We start from the raw sequence: 18,124 nt of genomic DNA on the forward strand, positions 1-18,124 counted from the left end.
CCAACGTCTACAGGCCGTTCTGCTGTTAAACGTGGTTTAACGTAAACTCTATCTTTGCAATCGGCTGCTACTGTTTGTTACTTTATTTATTTTCTCCTATTTGCGTTTCGAACTTCCCATCCTCATTAGTACATTCATAGAACAAAGTTTAGCCTACAAAATTAAATATTTTTAAAAAACTAAAAATTAAAAAAACGTATTTTTTGTACACCATTCAGGTTTCACATTTATCCTGTAATTAAATTTAATTTAAAAAAAAATCTGTTTACGTGTTTTTACTGTATTTCCGCCAGCCCTATTTTACAAATAAATTTAATAAATTTACGTTTTTCTAGTTTTTTAATATTCTATAACAGAAAAAAGTTTTTTTTTAATTTATTTTCCTTATTATTTTGATATTATCTTGATCTATTAAACATTCACATTTTTTGTTGATTTTCTATCCAAGGTGATCAAGGTGGTGTAGTCTTAACACTTAAATATTTTTGACTCTACTCTAAAATTGTCTGCCTGTTTCTCCTGTATTATTATTACAATTACACTTTAATTTACTTTTTCTTCTTTATTTAGTTTATGCTTTTTTCTATCTGTAAATTTTAGGTGTTTGGTTAATATTGATACTAATTGACGTCCTACTTGTTTAACATTTTCTCTTTGTTATTCAAACAGTCCTTTAATGTACGAAAATTTATGAAACTTGTCTTTATCCAATTTTTTATTTTTTACATATTTCTCCTGAAATGTTTTAAGGATAATCATTAAACAAATATTTTCTATAAGTATTTTTAACATCGTTTTATATGTCTAGGTTTAAAGTTGTATGGCAATAAATTTTCTTAAGTTCTGATATAAAATTAGTTTCTTAAATATAATTAGGACAATATAAATAATAACTTATAACTTTTCCCATATTACATTCCTTCTTATATGTTTTAAAAGTAAACTATCTTTTCTTTTATAGTTATATATTTGAATAATTTATTGGTTTATTAATCTTTTTCCAGTTAAAATTTCATGTGATTCTTTATTTCTTTTCTTTAATATTTCTATATTTTTAATTATTATACACAACAAGAATAATGAATGGTACCTTTAATTTTATTTCCTTTTTCGTCAATTGGTTTCATAACTATTTTTGGCTAGTTTCGGACCTATTACTAGTTCCATCTGTTTGCGTATAAAACTCCTTTACACCATCTAGAAATAGTTATTTTTAAATACAAATTTCACTAATTATATTTTTCATTCATTTATTTTTTCTATTTTTAATGCTTCATTTCTTTTGTTATTGATGGATACATTGAACATTGTGAGAGCTCGAACTTGACGAAAGATTTGCGGGTGAAAAATTAAATTTTTTTAAAATTTATTTGGTAAAATGGTAAAATGATCCCAGCGAAAAAATAATTTAATTGTCAAAGGACACGATCATGTCTTTCGCTGGAGTCACTTCCTTTCTCAGGTTACACGTCGAATGTATCACCAGGAACCTAACAACAGAAATCACTATTGGACGGAGAAATAAACATTACGAAAAATGGGCAGGAGAAGAAAGAGGAATGGACCCCCAAATAAAAAACATGTCCGATAAAGACATAGGGACATCGTCCGTCACGGAGAGTTCCTTCGTTTCCAAAGTTCATCGCTCTTCTGAGATACATCGCCCATCCTGCTGATCCTAACAAGTTATCCCTTCAATCCTACTCGACTGCTATTAAGGTTCCAGTTCGACTCATCGATCGATCCTGATTATGAACGAACACTTCTCTGAAACACCGATTCGACAAAATAATCAACCTCCTCAAATTTGGCAAGGTGTTTATCTACCCGCGAACAATTGTAAACTCGCTCTCTCGCGGTAAGGGATCAGCGATATTAATGATAATATCTTCTGGGTAGAGATCCTTGTAAAACTAGCTACAAATCCTAATAAAGCCTAATGAACTCTTGTACATGGATGTAATTCACTTATCTAATAAACGGATATTTATTAATGTTAGTTAATCTGGTAGTTAAGTGCACTTCTTCCGCCGGTTGTTTCTCAATCCTTTCCGCATCCCGAGCCCCAGTACCTACACACGCGCGACCACTAGCGTAAAAACAAGCTTAACGGCCATCGAGGTTTCTTCTGTGTGTGTGCTCAAAGACACAGTGGTATCATCCCTGACCGCTTAATCATCGCCGACGCGAAGTCGACTCTTCGGTCCCTTAACGCGGAATTATAGGGTGAGCTTCGCTCATTGTCACAACTTGTTATTAATATCTTACATAATTTGTTTATTAACATATCTGTACTTTGTATGCTAAATTTCGAATATTCCAGTTTATTTAATACATTAATTTTTAAAGTGCGTTTCTAAAACAATTTAAGTTTGCTCATCTATTAAAGGTCTCACTTTATCTTCTATTTTATGTGTTTTGCTTCTTAATTTTAAAACTAGAATGTTAATATTAATGTGTAAGATCTTACTTTTCTCATTCTCTATTATATTATTTTTCTTCTTTATAAAGTTTAGTAATTCCTTTTCCAGTCGATTTTTAAATAATTTATATTGGAGTCCTTTTCTAAACTTTTAGTTAAGTTCCTAGTTTTTATAACTTTTTTCTTCACTTAAGAATTGTGTTATCTCTACTTTTGATTTTAATTATCTGAAAATAATTTTTTCTATCTGTTACTAGCTAGGTTGCGTGCCTGAAGTTCTCATCTTAAAAACGTGAACGTCGATCGTCGAGCGCCGCTTACAAGATGGCGGCGCTGGTCGTTCGACGTTCCCGTTTTAGAGATGAAAACTTCGGCCTCAATCTCGCTATTACTTCCATGACAGGTTTATTAAGACTTACAAAAATTTTATTTTTATTATTATGTTGGGTTAAATGAGATTTACTCGGTTAACACCGGTGGCTGTGTACTATGCCGGGCCAAAGTCAAGGCATAGTAACCAAAACAGAAATTAAAGAAGTGTATCAGTGTGTGTGTCTGTATTCAGGAATTTTCTCACAATATGACATGTATTCAATATAGTGGCCTTCTGTAGTGTGATGTATGTGTTTCTATTCAATTCTAATGTGCCCAGGCTTTTGTGTAGTGTGTTGTGGTATGACACCTGTAGAAGAGAGAACAACAGGTACAATAAGCACCCTATCCATCCTCCACAGATGCCTTATTTCCTGGGCGAGTTCTGTGTACTTGCTAATTTTTTCAGTGCATGCGTTTTGTATATTGTGAGTGTTTGGAATGGATATGTCTATAATGTATGTGATTTTATTGTGTTTGTCAATGAGTGTGATGTCTGGTCTGTTGTGGTAAATTGTTTTATCTGTGATTATGGCTCTGTCGTAGTACATTTTGTGCGTGTTGTTTTCCAATACTGTCTGTGGAATGTATTGTGTAGTATGGTTCGTGGATGTCTACTAATTTGTGTTTCTTTGCAAGCTCTTGGTGTATTATATTTTGCTACTTGATTATGTCTGTGTAAATAATCTGTCTGTGCCAAGAGCTTGCAACCAGAAGTGATGTGTTGTATAGTTTCTGACATGATGTGACATTTTCTGCATGTGTCATTTGTGAGTGTTGCATCTTTGAGTATGTGTTTTCTGTAGTTTTTAGTATTTATGACCTGATCCTGTATGGCAATCATGAATCCTTCCGTCTCCCCAAAGAGGCATCCCCGAGCTAACCAGCTGTTTGACGCAGTTTTGTCAACAAAATCCTGGGCCAGATCATAAGGATGCCTGCCATGGAGTGCCTTTCGAGCCCACGATTGCTTAATGGTGTCTATGCTTTTTATATGTTGTGTTGTGTCCATATGATGTGAGTGTAAGTTTAATGGTGTGTTATTTGAGTCTGCTAGAGTTACTGCTTTATGTAATTGTGATGTTTCTTGTTTTTTGTAGAAAAAACTTCTCGCAGTGACTGTATTTGTTTGTAGTGAAGGTTAACTATGTCAATCAGGCCACGTCCGCCATCTTTACGTGGAAGGGTTAATCTTTCTGTGGCGGATTTAGGATGATGTTGTTTATGCTTAGTAAGTGTTGTTCTTGTTTTCCTTTGGAGTTGCTCAAGATCTGTGTGAGTCCAATGTATAACTCCAAAAGAATATGTGAGTACTGGGATGGACATATGTGTTTATTGCTTTAATTGTGTGTTTTGCATTTAACTCTGTTCTGAGAATAGCATTTAATTTACTTTGGTATTCTTTAATTAATCTTTGCTTTATTTGTGCATGTTCTGTTAGTTTGGCCTGTTGGAATCCTAAATACTTGTAGAACTCGCCCTCTTCCATGGATTCAATAATGTCTCCATTTCCAAGTGCAAAATCTTCTTTCTTCAGGATTCCTTTTTCTATGTGAAGTGTTTTGCATTTATCTAGGCCAAATTTCCATTTGTATGTCCTTGGTGTATGAATGTGTGATTTGTAGGAGTTGATGAAGTTGTTTTTGTGTGGATGCATAAAGTTTTATGTCATCCATGTACATGAGATGTGACAGTGTAAACTGTGTTGTTTTTTTGTGTCTGATATTGTAACCATATTGCGTGTTGTTTAAACATGTTGGATAATGGATTCAGGGCTAAGCAGAACCAGAGAGGACTCAAGGAATCTCCTTGAAAAATTCCTCGCCTAATAAAAATTTGGTTTGTTTTGTATGGAAGTGTTATGAACCCTGAGATGTAGTGTTTGTTCTCCAGTGCTGCATAGTGTTTTTGAAAGAATGCAATGAGTGATGGATGTATTTTGTACATGTGTAGAATATGTAGCAGCCAACTGTGTGGAACACTGTCGAATGCTTTTCTGTAGTCTATATATGCCATGTGTATGTTTCTGTGTTGTCTGTGTGCTTGCCGTAGAATGACTGAATCTATGAGTAACTGTTCTTTGCATCCCCTGTGGTTTCTAACGACAACCTTTTTGTTGTTCTGTTAGAATGTCGTGTTCTTCAACATGTTTGTATATTTTGTTTGCAATACAGGATGTCAATAATTTGTAGAGTGTTGGAAGACATGTAATTGGTCTGTATTGTGTGGGGTCTGTGGTATTGTTTGTTTTTAGGTTTCATGTAGGTGATGCCCTGAGTAAGAAAATTTGGCATGTCTTGTGGATTGATGATGATGTGTGTTAGATGTTTAGCTAGTTCTGGTGCAGTGATTGTAAACTTTTTGTACCAGAAATTGTGAATGTTGTCTACACCAGGTGTCTTCCAGTTGTGTGTTCTGTTAACAGTGTATTGGAAATCATGTATGTTTATTTCACACAGGGCATAGTTGGTATGTTGTGCAAGTTTCTGTTCTCCTTCCTTGATCCAGCCTGCATCAGCATTGTGCGTGACAGCACTGGACCAAAGAGAAGACCAATATGTTGTGAGTTCTTCTTTCTGTTGGTGTGCCACTGTGCTGTGTATCAGTGTTTGCTTTGTTATTAATTTGTCTGTAAAAGAGTTTTTTATTGTTTGTAAATAATTTATTTTGTTGTTTTCGTAGTGTACATGTTTTGTATCGTTTGAGTCTACGTGCTTTGGCAGCAAGTTTTTGTTTTAGTGTATCAATGTATTCTGTAATGCGTGTGTTGTGATGTTCATGTTTTGTGTGTGTTTTTATTTTCTTGAAAATGTTTTTGAGCTGTTTCCTTAATTTGGGTGTTATGTTGTTTTTAGTGTATTGTGTCGAGCCTGCCTAATTGCTGTCTAATGTCATTTATTTGTGTTTCTATTCTTCTCTGCCAGGCAGGCTTGTAATAGAATTTTGTTTTTTGTGTATCTGTCTGCAAATTGTATTTTCAGTCCATGGTGTTTCATTACAATTTTATATAAAATAACTTTATGCAAAAAATTGAGAAAATAATCGAAAAGCTCGATCATTTTTTCATAATGTGACTTCGTCAATTAAAAATCTATTTCATCGTCATGACATTTCTTTTTATTAATAGTATTGTTATATAGCTTAAAAGTTATTTTATAAATAAATTTTCTTACCAGCGGGAAAGTTACAAAACTGGTTGCTGAATTTTTTTATTAGACAGTGTGTTGCATCTTTTCTTGCCACTTCAGCAAAACCATTTGAGAGCCCATCCTCGAAGGGTTTGTGGGGTTTACTTTTCTCTTATTTTCCAAGGAGACGAACAAATAGACGAACATTCCATACTTATCTTTAGATAAACTTTTAACTTGAGAAAAGACGTAATGTAAAAGGAAATATTAAATATATTTATATTCATTTTTTTTTCTAGATAACCGCGTTCATCATCGTCCGAAGACACATCGAAACTGCAAAATGAAACTCGACTGCGTAAGAACATTCCTTAGTCGTATTTTCAAAAACTTGGGAAAAACGGTCGGACGGCATCCTTATTACTTTATTCTTTTACCTATAATTCTGTCCATGACTCTTTCTATATTTATCACAACACTACCACCCAGCAAAACATTTAAAGACATAATTACTCCGGATAAAGGAAAACTGTACACCAATAAAAAATTCATACAAAATACATTTTCATATAATTCGTCTCAATTCACCGAACAGATAAAAATGCTCGATGTACCAAATGCTCTTGTATTGTATTTGATGAAAAAAGATGGAGGAAACATGTTTGACAAAAATATTCTGTCAGAAGTGAAACTGATCGATGAGATCACGAAAAATATAACAGTAGAAAACAAGGGGAAGTTAATCAAATATGCAGACCTCTGCACTTTAATGCACAAAAAATGCTTCTATAATCCTATTGTCGAGGTGATATCGGAAGTGGGAATTGATTCTATAGTTCAAAAGAGAAAGAAGCTGAAGTATCCCGTGGATATAGATTTGTTATCTTTCACGTTTAAAGCTTACTTTATAAATTTAGGGGGTGTTACCGTGGATATTCACAACTTCGTAGAAAAAGTAAGTGCCGTTCAACTACTATATCTAACCGATGATAAAAATGAAGTAAAAAGCAAATTGTTTACAAATTGGTCGGCTCATGTCTATGACACCATTCAAAAATATCACTTCGAATATATTAAAGTCGTTCCGCATTCTCTTTTAGCCATAGAGCAAGGATTTCGAAAAGAATTTCATAAAACGAAACCCAAAATAGGAGGTTTGGTCGCAATTATGATTGTACTTTCCATACTTCTCAACACCAGCAACAGCTGGGCGAGAAGTAAACCTCTTCTCGGATTAGCCAGTGTGATTAATGCTGGTTTGGCTGTCGCGTCGTCTTTTGGATTGATGGCAGCATCGGGTGTAGAAAGTACTTACTGGAATGTCACCATTCCATTTTTAGTGCTTGGTAAGTAATCACTGTTCCTTAAAACGTACTATTAGACTATTGTTAACACATTAAATAAGAATTGTATATGTATTTCAGTGACCGAGATTGACGATGCTTTCGTATTAATAGGATGTTGGAGGATCACTGATCCCAAACTTACGGTTGAGAAACGCATGGAAGTAACTTATTCTGAAGCAGGAGTTTCAATTACTTTAACTTCACTCACTAATTTCATTTCATACTGCATCGGAATGATGGCTCCATTTCCTTTCATTCGAATCTTCAGTTATTACACTGCAACTTGCATAATCTTCAATTTTGTATATCAGATATCGTTTTTCGGAGGATGTTTGGCGTTGAGTGGATATAAAGAAGAAAGGAATTTACGTTTTGGAAAATTTATTAGATGCGGTAAATTGAAATTTATTTATAATTTCCGAATTCAATTATTTTAGTTTATAGGTGTAAAGTCGATGTTGTACGTACTTTCCACAAATTTGATTTATTTATATTTTTTTGTATCTTGAGTACGTATCAAATGTTAATGATTATAACATTTTTTATTATATTATAAGAATGCAGCTAGTGTAAAACTTATATTTAATCGTGCATTAATTCGGCTGCATATAAATGTGTTGTGGCTGCAATATGTTCATCTCAATCCGTTTCTTCTAAATGACGTAAAAGTGATGTTAATTAAGGCTGAGGCCAGCTCTGTAAAATATTACTCCGTGAACACGACCGTCAGCAATGTTGATACGACAGAAATGATAACGTATCCGCAGAAACATGAAAAAATTTCAACGACATATACAGTCAAATTTCCTTTAAACTGTTACCATTGGTTTTCCCGTCATTATAGAAAAGTGAGGGTGGCGGTTTATCGAAAACAGCATGTAAATAGGAGTGTCTGGATAACATTAAGAATAACTATCGCTTCTTCTTTTTATTCTTATTACATTCACTATTTTTCTCTTATCGAAAAACCTACCCGAAATAGTTTGAACTACATATCCTTTTCTCAAGTTATAGAGATAAATGAATCCAATGAGTCGATATGCATCAGATAATTCTTACTGGATACGTTTACCTTTAGAAAACGCCGAATATTCTCTAAACAAGCCTGCGCTTTCGCAGTTTCTAAAGGATTTTCTTTGTCAGTCATCGTGGTCGTCTTCGTTCTCTTCCTGCAATTCACTATCTTATTTTTTGCAAAATTAAGTATTTCTTATGACGTTAACTCCTCAAAATTATTCTTATTGCGGTCGATTTCAATTAATTGTTCAGCAGCAAGTTAGATTGTGAAAGTTGTGTTTGAATTATACCTGAGATCACTACCTAACATTCGAACACTTATTATAATGCGAGTCAATTTGTGCCTTTCTTTGAATAAGCCAGTGTGTAGCCAGGAATTGTTTATTGTCTTGGATGTGACTACATTCCACGATTTTCAATTACCTGCATAGCAGATTTCAGGACATCTTAATAGGAATTTCATCATTGATACATTCGATAATTTTCCTTACTTCATGACGTTTGTACTTAGATTTAAAACCTTTTATTAAGCCAGTGTCAAGTGGTTGTAGAATTCCCGTGCAATTTGCTGGGAAAAAAATTGTATTTACACATTGCTCGGATTGGTTGTCTTATGAATTATAGCAGGACTCTCTTAGTATGAATCATAAGACATTAATTAATAGCAGGACATTGCAGTATCCTCTTACGATAAGAAAAAACTGCAATGATATGGATATGAAACTGCAATGCAAATGATACGATAAGAGTTTTATCTTATCCTTATTAAAATCTTCAACGAATTCTTGGAAAAGTAGGTCTTGTCATCTATTCCTTTTTATTGTACTTGAAGTGGCAATAAATAGAAGCATCGAAATTTTTAAAACAATCAAGCTTTGAGAATTTTAATAACAGTTTCAGTTTTCTTGTTACCACCTTCTTAATTACAACAGAAGGTAATTGTGATTCTATTTTTATTTTTATTGCAGCTTTTGACAGCTGCACGACCAATCGTTTTATCATGTAATCGGAAAATAAAGCAGTTTAATGTATGTTATACACATCTTATATATCATACTGTATTATTGTCGACAGACTATTTCTTTCATCTTCTACAACATTCAAGTTAACTTTAGCACTTTCACCGTGTTTTTTTCTCTGTGTTAAGTTATGACGCTGTTTAAAACGATGCAGCCACCCATTTCTGTAATTAGAATTGTTTATATTTGTCTGTTAACCAAATATTTCTGCTTGCTTTCTTATTACATATGTGACAGTGATATTCCTTGCATTTACTTGCGTAATACATATAACTAATGCATTTTCAAGTATGTCATATTTTCTACTTTTCATTTTTCTAGCGGCTCTATTTTCTGCATATTTCTGTAAAACTACTAATTTTTCGGTGTATTTTCTTTCATATATAAATAATATTTTTATCATTTCAGAACGAAGTGATGAGGAAAATAATGACACTGAACAAGAGGAATATACTATGGCACTTTTTAGAGATTCGTTGGGAAAAATAATTTCCAATCCACTGGTGAAGATAAGTATTATTATAATTTACATCATTAATTTGTCACTTGCAATTTGGGGTACATTTTATATCCAACACGGCATTAAGTATGAAAAGTTATTCGCAAAAGATTCTTTAGTTACAGAAGGCTACAGAATTAATTTAAAGTACTTCAAGCGTCATTCGTATCCCTATCACATAATAATTAATAAAACGTTGGATTATTCAGATATTAAAGTTCAAAAATCGTTAGACACTCTGTTGGAAAAATTCCAAAATCATCCCAACATTGCTGATAAAGAATTCACTGTGTCTTGGCTGAAATTCTACAAAGAATTTCAGAAAAGTCCCGTAGCAAAATTTTCATTACAAGGTTACAATATGACAAACAAGCAAGACTTTATCGACGGACTTCGAAACGTATTCTTCAACATCAGAGCAGCCAAGTCACTGTCTAATGACGTCGTCTTTAACAGCAACAAAACTGACATCTTATACAGTAGATTTTTTGTTATGGGAAAAAATGTAAATTCATCGGACATAGAAAGAGACGTATTAAGAGATTTATTGAAAATTGCTGACGAGTCTGACGTTCCTGTACTGGTGCATTGCATTAAGTCAAGTCTAATCGAACAAGGGATCATCATTGGACAAATGGTTTATCAATTGTTTTGGATTACTGCAATACTAATAACAGCGGTCTTTCTATTGTTTGTACCAAATTTAGTAGTGGCAATTATTGTTGCAATTTCTGTGGTTTCTTTAATGATAGAAACTTTAGGTTACATGTGTTTATGGAATTCAAGTTGGATATTATATCATTGATGAGTCTGATTCTGTGTGTGGGATTCAGCGTGAATTATCCTGCTCATATTTCGTATGCTTATGTCATGTCACAACGCAAGACACCAAACGAAAAATTAAAAGATTCTCTGTATCGTATAGGCTTTCCAATACTTCAAGGATCTTTGACTACAGGATTAGGAATATTGATTTTATATTCTAATGTATATTTTCTTTCCACATTTGCGAAAATTGTGATTCTTGTTGCTCTGGAGACGGCTTTTCATGCCTTATTCTTTATTCCTGTTATTCTTTCTGTCATTTACGCTATATGCGAGAAGATAAAAACAGGTTTTTGTTAATCAGGGAATCGTAATCTTCGTGTGTTGCCATTCTTTTCTAATTTTCAAATTACGAGAACATCACAATAACGTTCGAAAAACATATCAGTTAAATTTATCGGAGTATTACTTTGTTTTAAAATAATAATGAAACATTTTCCATTCTCCGTTATTCCTGTTTAATTTCTGCTGAAGTAGTTTATATATTAACGATTTCTGATGTGATGATAACTATTATAATTTAACAGTATAAAAGTTCTCTATCCTAACACTAAAAAATGACATGAATATATCTACTTACACCCTCTGTGTATGTAGATGTGTGCCCAAAGTTTAGCAACAATGAAGACAACTTACATTACTCTGTATATATTGTCTACTCGGACCGTTTTTATTAATAGGACTTATTATACTGGTGTAGAATCTGGGAAGAGAGGATATAACAAGTCCTATTAATAAATAAGGTTGAAGCAGACAATATATACACAGAAATGTAAAAGAGTAAGGACATTTGATTTATTCATTAATAAATAAAACATCTCTAAAATCAAATCTAAAGAATTCTCTAAAATATTTAGAATAATTCTTTAACCACTCGGTAAAAATTTGTAAATATCAATTAGTAATTAGATTATACTCTTTACCCCGTCCCACTACCAGTGCGAATGAAAGCTTTTCACCATTCAACTTTGTTTAATGCAATAATTTCTACGGATCTTTTGACAAAAATGCAATCATATTAGGAGAAATGAGAATGCGCTGAAATGATAATATAATACAATAGATTATATAAAACAAAATATGCTTAGTATGATACGTAACTAGAGTGGAGAACCCATTAGATTTAGTTACAGGTAAAAGGAGGGCATTGTGATAGATTTGGATAAAGATATAAGGCAAAACATAACAAAGCGAGAGTAGAAATATACTGTAGTAGATTAGTGAGTCATTCTAGCATCACAGTTTTATCTCTTTCAGAGGTGCTGGGTTGCGTGTCGTGATCTCTCACTCGACGCATCACGAATTACTAATTGTACCAGTGATATCGTGTACTATTGTCAACATTAAAATTACAATTGTACTAACAATAATAATGGTGAGGGCAATTACTAATAATACTATAGTATTTTATATCGTAGTATAGTTTAACAGAAATTAATCAAATTTAAATCGAAGGACTTTTTCTCACATTGTCTGAAGGCATCAAAAAATCTACACTTTATATCAATTTCTCAGTTAATCTGAAATGAAGAAATTTCTTACTTTCTTAAGCTCTTTTTCATCTCCTGCAGATGGCATCAATAATGCTTTTTTTTTTAAATCGAAAAACGGTTTTCAAAAATTCTTCAACACAGAAGTAGATAAAACCAGTTCTTAGCCTTACCAGTACTGTTTAATCCGTATATTCACATACGGTCCAAACTTACGAATTAATTTACTAACAAAAAACAATTCTGCCAATTAAATGAAGAAAAATAATAAATACTCGTTAAAAGTTATAACAAATTTAATTGCTTCGTTTTTCCCTTTGAATTCCGCATTCGAAACGGTATTGCCGTTTAGTAAGAAAGTTACAACAAACCAGCATATTAACTATACGTAGCAACGGTCTCAACAACGGCTCGAGCAAACATGTTATTTGGTATTGTTTTTCTATTGCCAGCTTTAATTAATACTGAAAATTTTGTTTTTTCCGTATCACTTATCAATACTATCCGAGACAATGCATATTCATCAAAAACTGGTGAAGTCCAGTGAAAGAAGCCGTTAAACCGGTAATCCTTAGATTGCCTTAAAGTAAAAGCAGAAAATTGTCATAATATAAAGCAAGCGATATGAATGAAGATCTTTTTTTCCCAAGTTTGAAATAAGTAAATTAGGTGTTTGCAGGAACAACTTTGAGACTAGTTCAATCTATATATAAGAACTTTTATCGAACAGGGTGTTTGGAAATATGTCATGTAAATTTCTTCTTTACTGTTCGAGTTCTTATTGTTGTGTCTTGAGAATTATGATTTGAAAAATGAATCAAAGATGTGAAGATTATTATAATCTAAATTCCAGTTTGTATTAACTTTATGTACAAGTGCATCTTTCATACCCACCTAACGGTAAATTTGGTTTCTTCTCTTGTAAAGTATGTGCTTGTTCCTTCCTGTTCAGCTCTTTCGATCAATGGGTTTCTGTAATAAGTCGATTACACTCTTCTGGAATGACGATGTCATTAATATACACATGACTTTTGGTAAAACAGAAAGTCAAGTTCGCCATAGGATAGCAGCCATCGAAAATTCTTTTTTATTCTGAACGACTATGTGTCACCTGATTACTATAATATCACGAAATCAAATACTATCAATTATTTCTGTGAGATTCACTTTGAAGAAATAGTTTGAAAGTTTATTCATTAATATATAAGTGCTGTACAGAACTAATTGAACATATTGAGTCATTAAATTTCAATCGATATCAATTATTGTAACAGAGAAGAGTTTCGGATCGGATCGTAATTTCTTTCTTGTCTGAGAGCGCTAAAAGCTTATAAATATTGTTACCTTTTCTACTAGTTTCTGTTAGACAAATATATTATTAAAGTAATTACGAATAATTATAAATGTAGTATTAAGCAAAGTATACTACTAAATGTTTTTCATTATGACTATCAATTTTACATCGTTTCTATATTGCATATATTGTGTAGTATTGTATACCAAAGTAAATCATGGCGGAAAAAGTTTTGGAAGCTGTGAATGAGAAAATAAAATTTATTAAAGAAAACTGTCTGAATTGATGTTTTTTATCATATCAAACAAAACAACAAAGTAGAAAAAGTAATGTTTCTCGATAAAAAAATTTGAAAAAATCGATTTCTAACGGAAAAGTATAATGTACAGAAGTAAAACACTACTAATTTGAAGTGGAAGTGCATATATTTTAAATTAAATAAATTATAAACATGATTAAAAATTGCAGCTTGACGTGACGATGTCACAATAAATAATGGCTTATTCTCTTCCCATCTTCGAGGACTGAAGCAGGACAAATGAATTCGGTTCACTACTGTCCCATAAAAATGAGACAGATAGTGAACGTTGTTATCAGAGTCTGCTTTATTATTTTCGAATGATTACAGGTTGGACATATTATTCAAGCTTCCACAGTATTATGTACAGAAAAATAAAAAATAATAATAATAATAATAAATAAATAAAATAAAAGTCGTTCGCTGATCTTAAGATTTTCGAGCTTATAGTAGTTATAAAAAATTCAATTCGGTAAAAAACATTCGATTTAATCAATCTATTTTATATTTATTTTCATATATTTAAGTAAACGACATATACAACATGCATGGTTTTCAACTAATACGATATATCTACGTGGAACTATCAGTAAGTAAACGCGTTTACTCTGTAACCCGATTCACCATCTAACACTTGTTGATTGTATACCAGGGATGGCAAACATTTGAGCCCGCGTGCCATATAGTAAGTATATTTAGCATTAAAAATGTTTATGCGTGCCAAAGTTTTAGACTTCGAATAATGAGATTAAAATTAACAAAAACAGTTTAATTAGAATAAATGTAAAAAAGCTGATCGAAAAAGGGTGATCAGGTGATAAATAGAAAGGATGATTGAAATAGATGATAAATCGAAATCATAAGTTAATTGCCAGATGATTTCTCCTTACGTGCCGCTTTGGGTACGTGTGCTATAGGTTCGCCACCCCTGCTCTATACATTACATGCATATTGTACAGTACAATATATACATGGCATATGCTGTACTGTATAAATGCATTAATCTGATAAACTTTAAACAGTTACCGATATTACCAAATTTCTGGATAATAACGGGCATGCTAGTATTTCGCTAATCCAGATGCGTCCGTGCACTTCCTATAATAAAAGAGATAACTGGGAATGTACAAAACTGCTCACAACCCCATTGTGATTGATCGATTGATTAATTTTCAGCCAATACAGCAACGTTTACTTGTACGAAATGTACAGAAATAGCCGTAACGTTAGGATCTCAAGTAACATGTAAAGTTTTGGGAAAATACAAAAGCATTCCGTAATCTGACCTCATCCTGTTCCTGTAGAGCAGCGTTTTCTCAACCTGGGGATCGCGAAACAATAATGAAATCATTTTATGAGAAAAAATCATTATTATAAACATTTTACTTACAATAAGTACACATGTAAAGAAAAGAAATTAATGTGATGGTTGCATGTTTTTCATTTAAAAATTTTTTTCATACGTGGACCTACGTTAGAAGCACACGAAAGCAAATTGTTTTCGAGTGATAAAAGACGATTCCTGTATTTAGTTTTTAGCGCTGTATTTAAAAAAATTTATATTTATAATTACAGTCAAAATTCAAGGTTAATGTTACCTATGGTTCTAAGAATGGCGGCTCGTCTCTGATTCTAGCAAATAGAAAGGAAAAAGTGGGGACGCACGTTTTAAACCGTTAGAACGTGCGTCCCCACTTTTTCCTTTCTTCTATTTGCTGGAATCAGAGACGAGCAGCCATTTTGGAACCATTGGTAACATTAACCAAATTCAATTAATAATAGTAAGGCTTACTGTTACCCTTTCGGTGGGGGGTCGCGAGATATTAATTTTATTTATAGTTACTATTTGGGGGTCACGGAGCTATGAAGGTTGAGATCGCTGCCGTAGACTGTAGATTGATGGAAAAAGATAAAGCAATACTTCGACTATCTGTGAAGGGAGTGTCTTCCATCGAACTTTACAGAAAATTGAACCCTATTTAGGTGCTCGAAACGTGAAAGAAACCCAGAAAATTTCATGCGGCCGAACGAGACAATTCTCAATTACCAGTGTTCAGGTGTCAGGTTTATTATCCACTGTTACACTGATGGAGTTTTGTAGACGCTGGATTAACCAACTTCTACTTGTAATTACTCAAAAATAAATAGAAACACACAAACTACTGAACCTTAAATATCTTTTATTCGATTACTGTAACGAAACTACAATCACAATCAGAACAAAATGTTAGAAGGTACAAGAACATTCGTAAGTATTTACATATAAACACAATTTAACGAATCAGTAAGAAAATAAGTTTTAAACATAACTTTAAACTTAATATCCTATTCGGGAATGGGAGGTAGATATCGATACACTTTGTCAAATACATTATAAAGTCTAACCGCTGTTATTAATTTATCACGAAGATCGGAAATGTCACTTTGTTGTTGTTCTGCTAAGAAAAAAAAAACACTTATAACAAATCTTTTAACTATATTTAAAATACTTTTTGTACTTACCTCCATATATTAATAATTGCTTCGTGTTAAAGTCAATTGTGTATTGATTCGGAAAGATATCTTTAAATTTTCTAGTTATTTTCAAAATATGTATATACAACTGCTGTAATTCTCTAGTTCTTATTTTAAAAGGATCACAGTAAGAGGAACCGAGCATGAGGACATCGTGCGCGTGCAACGAATTGGATACTAGTTCTAAAATAACTAACTTCTTTATAATCTTCGGCTATATAAAGATAAATTATTAAATTTCACAATTTAAACTAAATTCTGATGAATGGATGGATAAAGCAATGAAAGCCCAATCCGCCTAGAAGACGCCTCCCAGAAATATTTTCTATGAGAAACTAGCATCTGAATATGAAGAAAACCTTGAAAACTTCTCTCGCAAAACCAACGAACTGATAGCATGGAGTTTCCAGGGGTTTCCTTTACGTGTCACCTAAATAGGTACCAGTTCCCTTCAGAAAATCCTCTTGGGGGCACTCCCTGGTAGATCTTAAGTGTCATTGCTTTATTCTATCAATCTAATCCAGGCTCAAACACAAGACCATCAACCTGTGTTGAATGGTTTTAATTAATACAAAACTTTTGAAATAATATTAACTTTTGTATTTTTAAAATCGTTATCATGCCTCGAACAATGCAACATATAACAAGGAATGAAAGCTGTTAGCACGTGCATATTGTCACTTATTTTAATGATTTAATAATATAAAATAATTACCCTTTCTCTTTTTTGTTTCCGAATAGCACGAGGAAGTGGATGGTTATATAACCAATTTGTACAAATCATCATCTTTCTCTGATATAGCATTCTAAAGTATTTCACTTCTTTCCTACATTCCTCACTTATTGGAACCTAATACAGAGAAAACTCTTCAATTTAATTAAAATAAAATACTCATTTTAATCGAAATTCTTACCATTGTGTCCACTTTATGCAAATTACATTCATTTTGTTTCATGTAGCAACTCTTACCAACTATTCCAACTCTTGAAGCTTTTAATCCAAATAAATACATCTGTACCATTATGCAGTGTACGCAGTCCCATATTCCAGATTGAAACCTAAAACAATCTCCACTACGCGGACACGATGACACTTTTCTAGAAATGACAAAATGTAAGAAGAACTTTATGCAAACTTTACAAGTAACATTGCCATAATAATCGTTCCACCCTTGTGGAAAATCGCAAATAACACATTTAACTCCGAACAAATCTGCAAAAAAGTAAAATTTCGTGAAATATTTTACGAAATTTGTTTAAAATAATCAATGTTTTACCTGTACTAAACTTCAATGCTTGAATCTGTTCAACGGTAGTCATTAATATAATGTTAATTTATCAATAAATGTAAATAACACGAACTCTTTCCCAATTTCGAATCGTAAATGTAGCTCATTTGCATAATTGTTTATAACTCTTACAAATTTTAATATAGGGGGCGTCTAGATCAATGATTCTCAAAGTGGGGGTCGCAAAAAATAGTTGGGGGGTCGCTGAAAAATTGATGCCAGATCAATTTTTTTACAAATATTTTATAAATTTACTATGGATTCACGTTTACAAATAATAGAAATAAAAAATATATAAAATAATTTTTACTTAAATAAATTTCACATATAAATAATAAAAACAATATAAATATTTAAATACGAGCCTAAATATAATATTCATAAATTTGTGCGCTATTGGGGATCCCCCGAGTTCCACTCTCCGCCTAAACTGTAATAGAACAACGTTGTCATTTGGAACGGTGTTGGCTAGCAGCGTTGCGTCTGTAGGCAAGTCGAGTTAGAAATACAGTAGAGCGTCGTTTATCCGAAAACCGATCAACCGAAAGCGTTTCTGTCGTCAAATTCAAATTTCCGCTACTGCTGTGGCGTTGCAATATTTGGCTATGTCT

General features: G+C 32.6%; 2 protein-coding genes across 3 annotated transcripts; one reads left to right on the top strand and one right to left on the bottom strand.

Moving 5' to 3' along the window:
- Positions 1-2,746: 2,746 nt before the first annotated feature.
- LOC136978370 (patched domain-containing protein 3-like) lies at positions 2,747-10,608 on the top strand. The gene is made up of 4 exons (XM_067274069.1): positions 2,747-2,825; positions 6,222-7,268; positions 7,347-7,661; positions 9,713-10,608. Exons 1-4 carry the CDS (start codon positions 2,747-2,749, stop codon positions 10,606-10,608), a joined length of 2,337 nt encoding a protein of 778 aa, XP_067130170.1.
- A 5,288-nt stretch (positions 10,609-15,896) lies between these two features.
- LOC136978372 (uncharacterized) lies at positions 15,897-17,664 on the bottom strand. Of its 2 annotated transcripts, none has more exons than XM_067274072.1 (5): positions 17,502-17,664; positions 17,139-17,437; positions 16,940-17,074; positions 16,213-16,438; positions 15,897-16,145 (listed from the first exon to the last, which is right to left on the bottom strand). In XM_067274072.1, exons 1-5 carry the CDS (start codon positions 17,542-17,544, stop codon positions 16,036-16,038), a joined length of 813 nt encoding a protein of 270 aa, XP_067130173.1. In that variant the 5' UTR covers positions 17,545-17,664; the 3' UTR covers positions 15,897-16,035. The 2 variants fall into 2 exon arrangements, with proteins under 2 accessions (XP_067130173.1, XP_067130172.1); XM_067274071.1 differs by having other exon boundaries at positions 15,897-16,148.
- Between the last annotated feature and the right edge of the window lie 460 nt (positions 17,665-18,124).

The sequence above is a fragment of the Centruroides vittatus genome, unplaced genomic scaffold, assembly GCF_030686945.1.
Source record: "Centruroides vittatus isolate TY-2023 unplaced genomic scaffold, ASM3068694v2 contig_519, whole genome shotgun sequence".
In the NCBI taxonomy this organism is placed as follows: Eukaryota; Metazoa; Arthropoda; class Arachnida; order Scorpiones; family Buthidae; genus Centruroides; species Centruroides vittatus.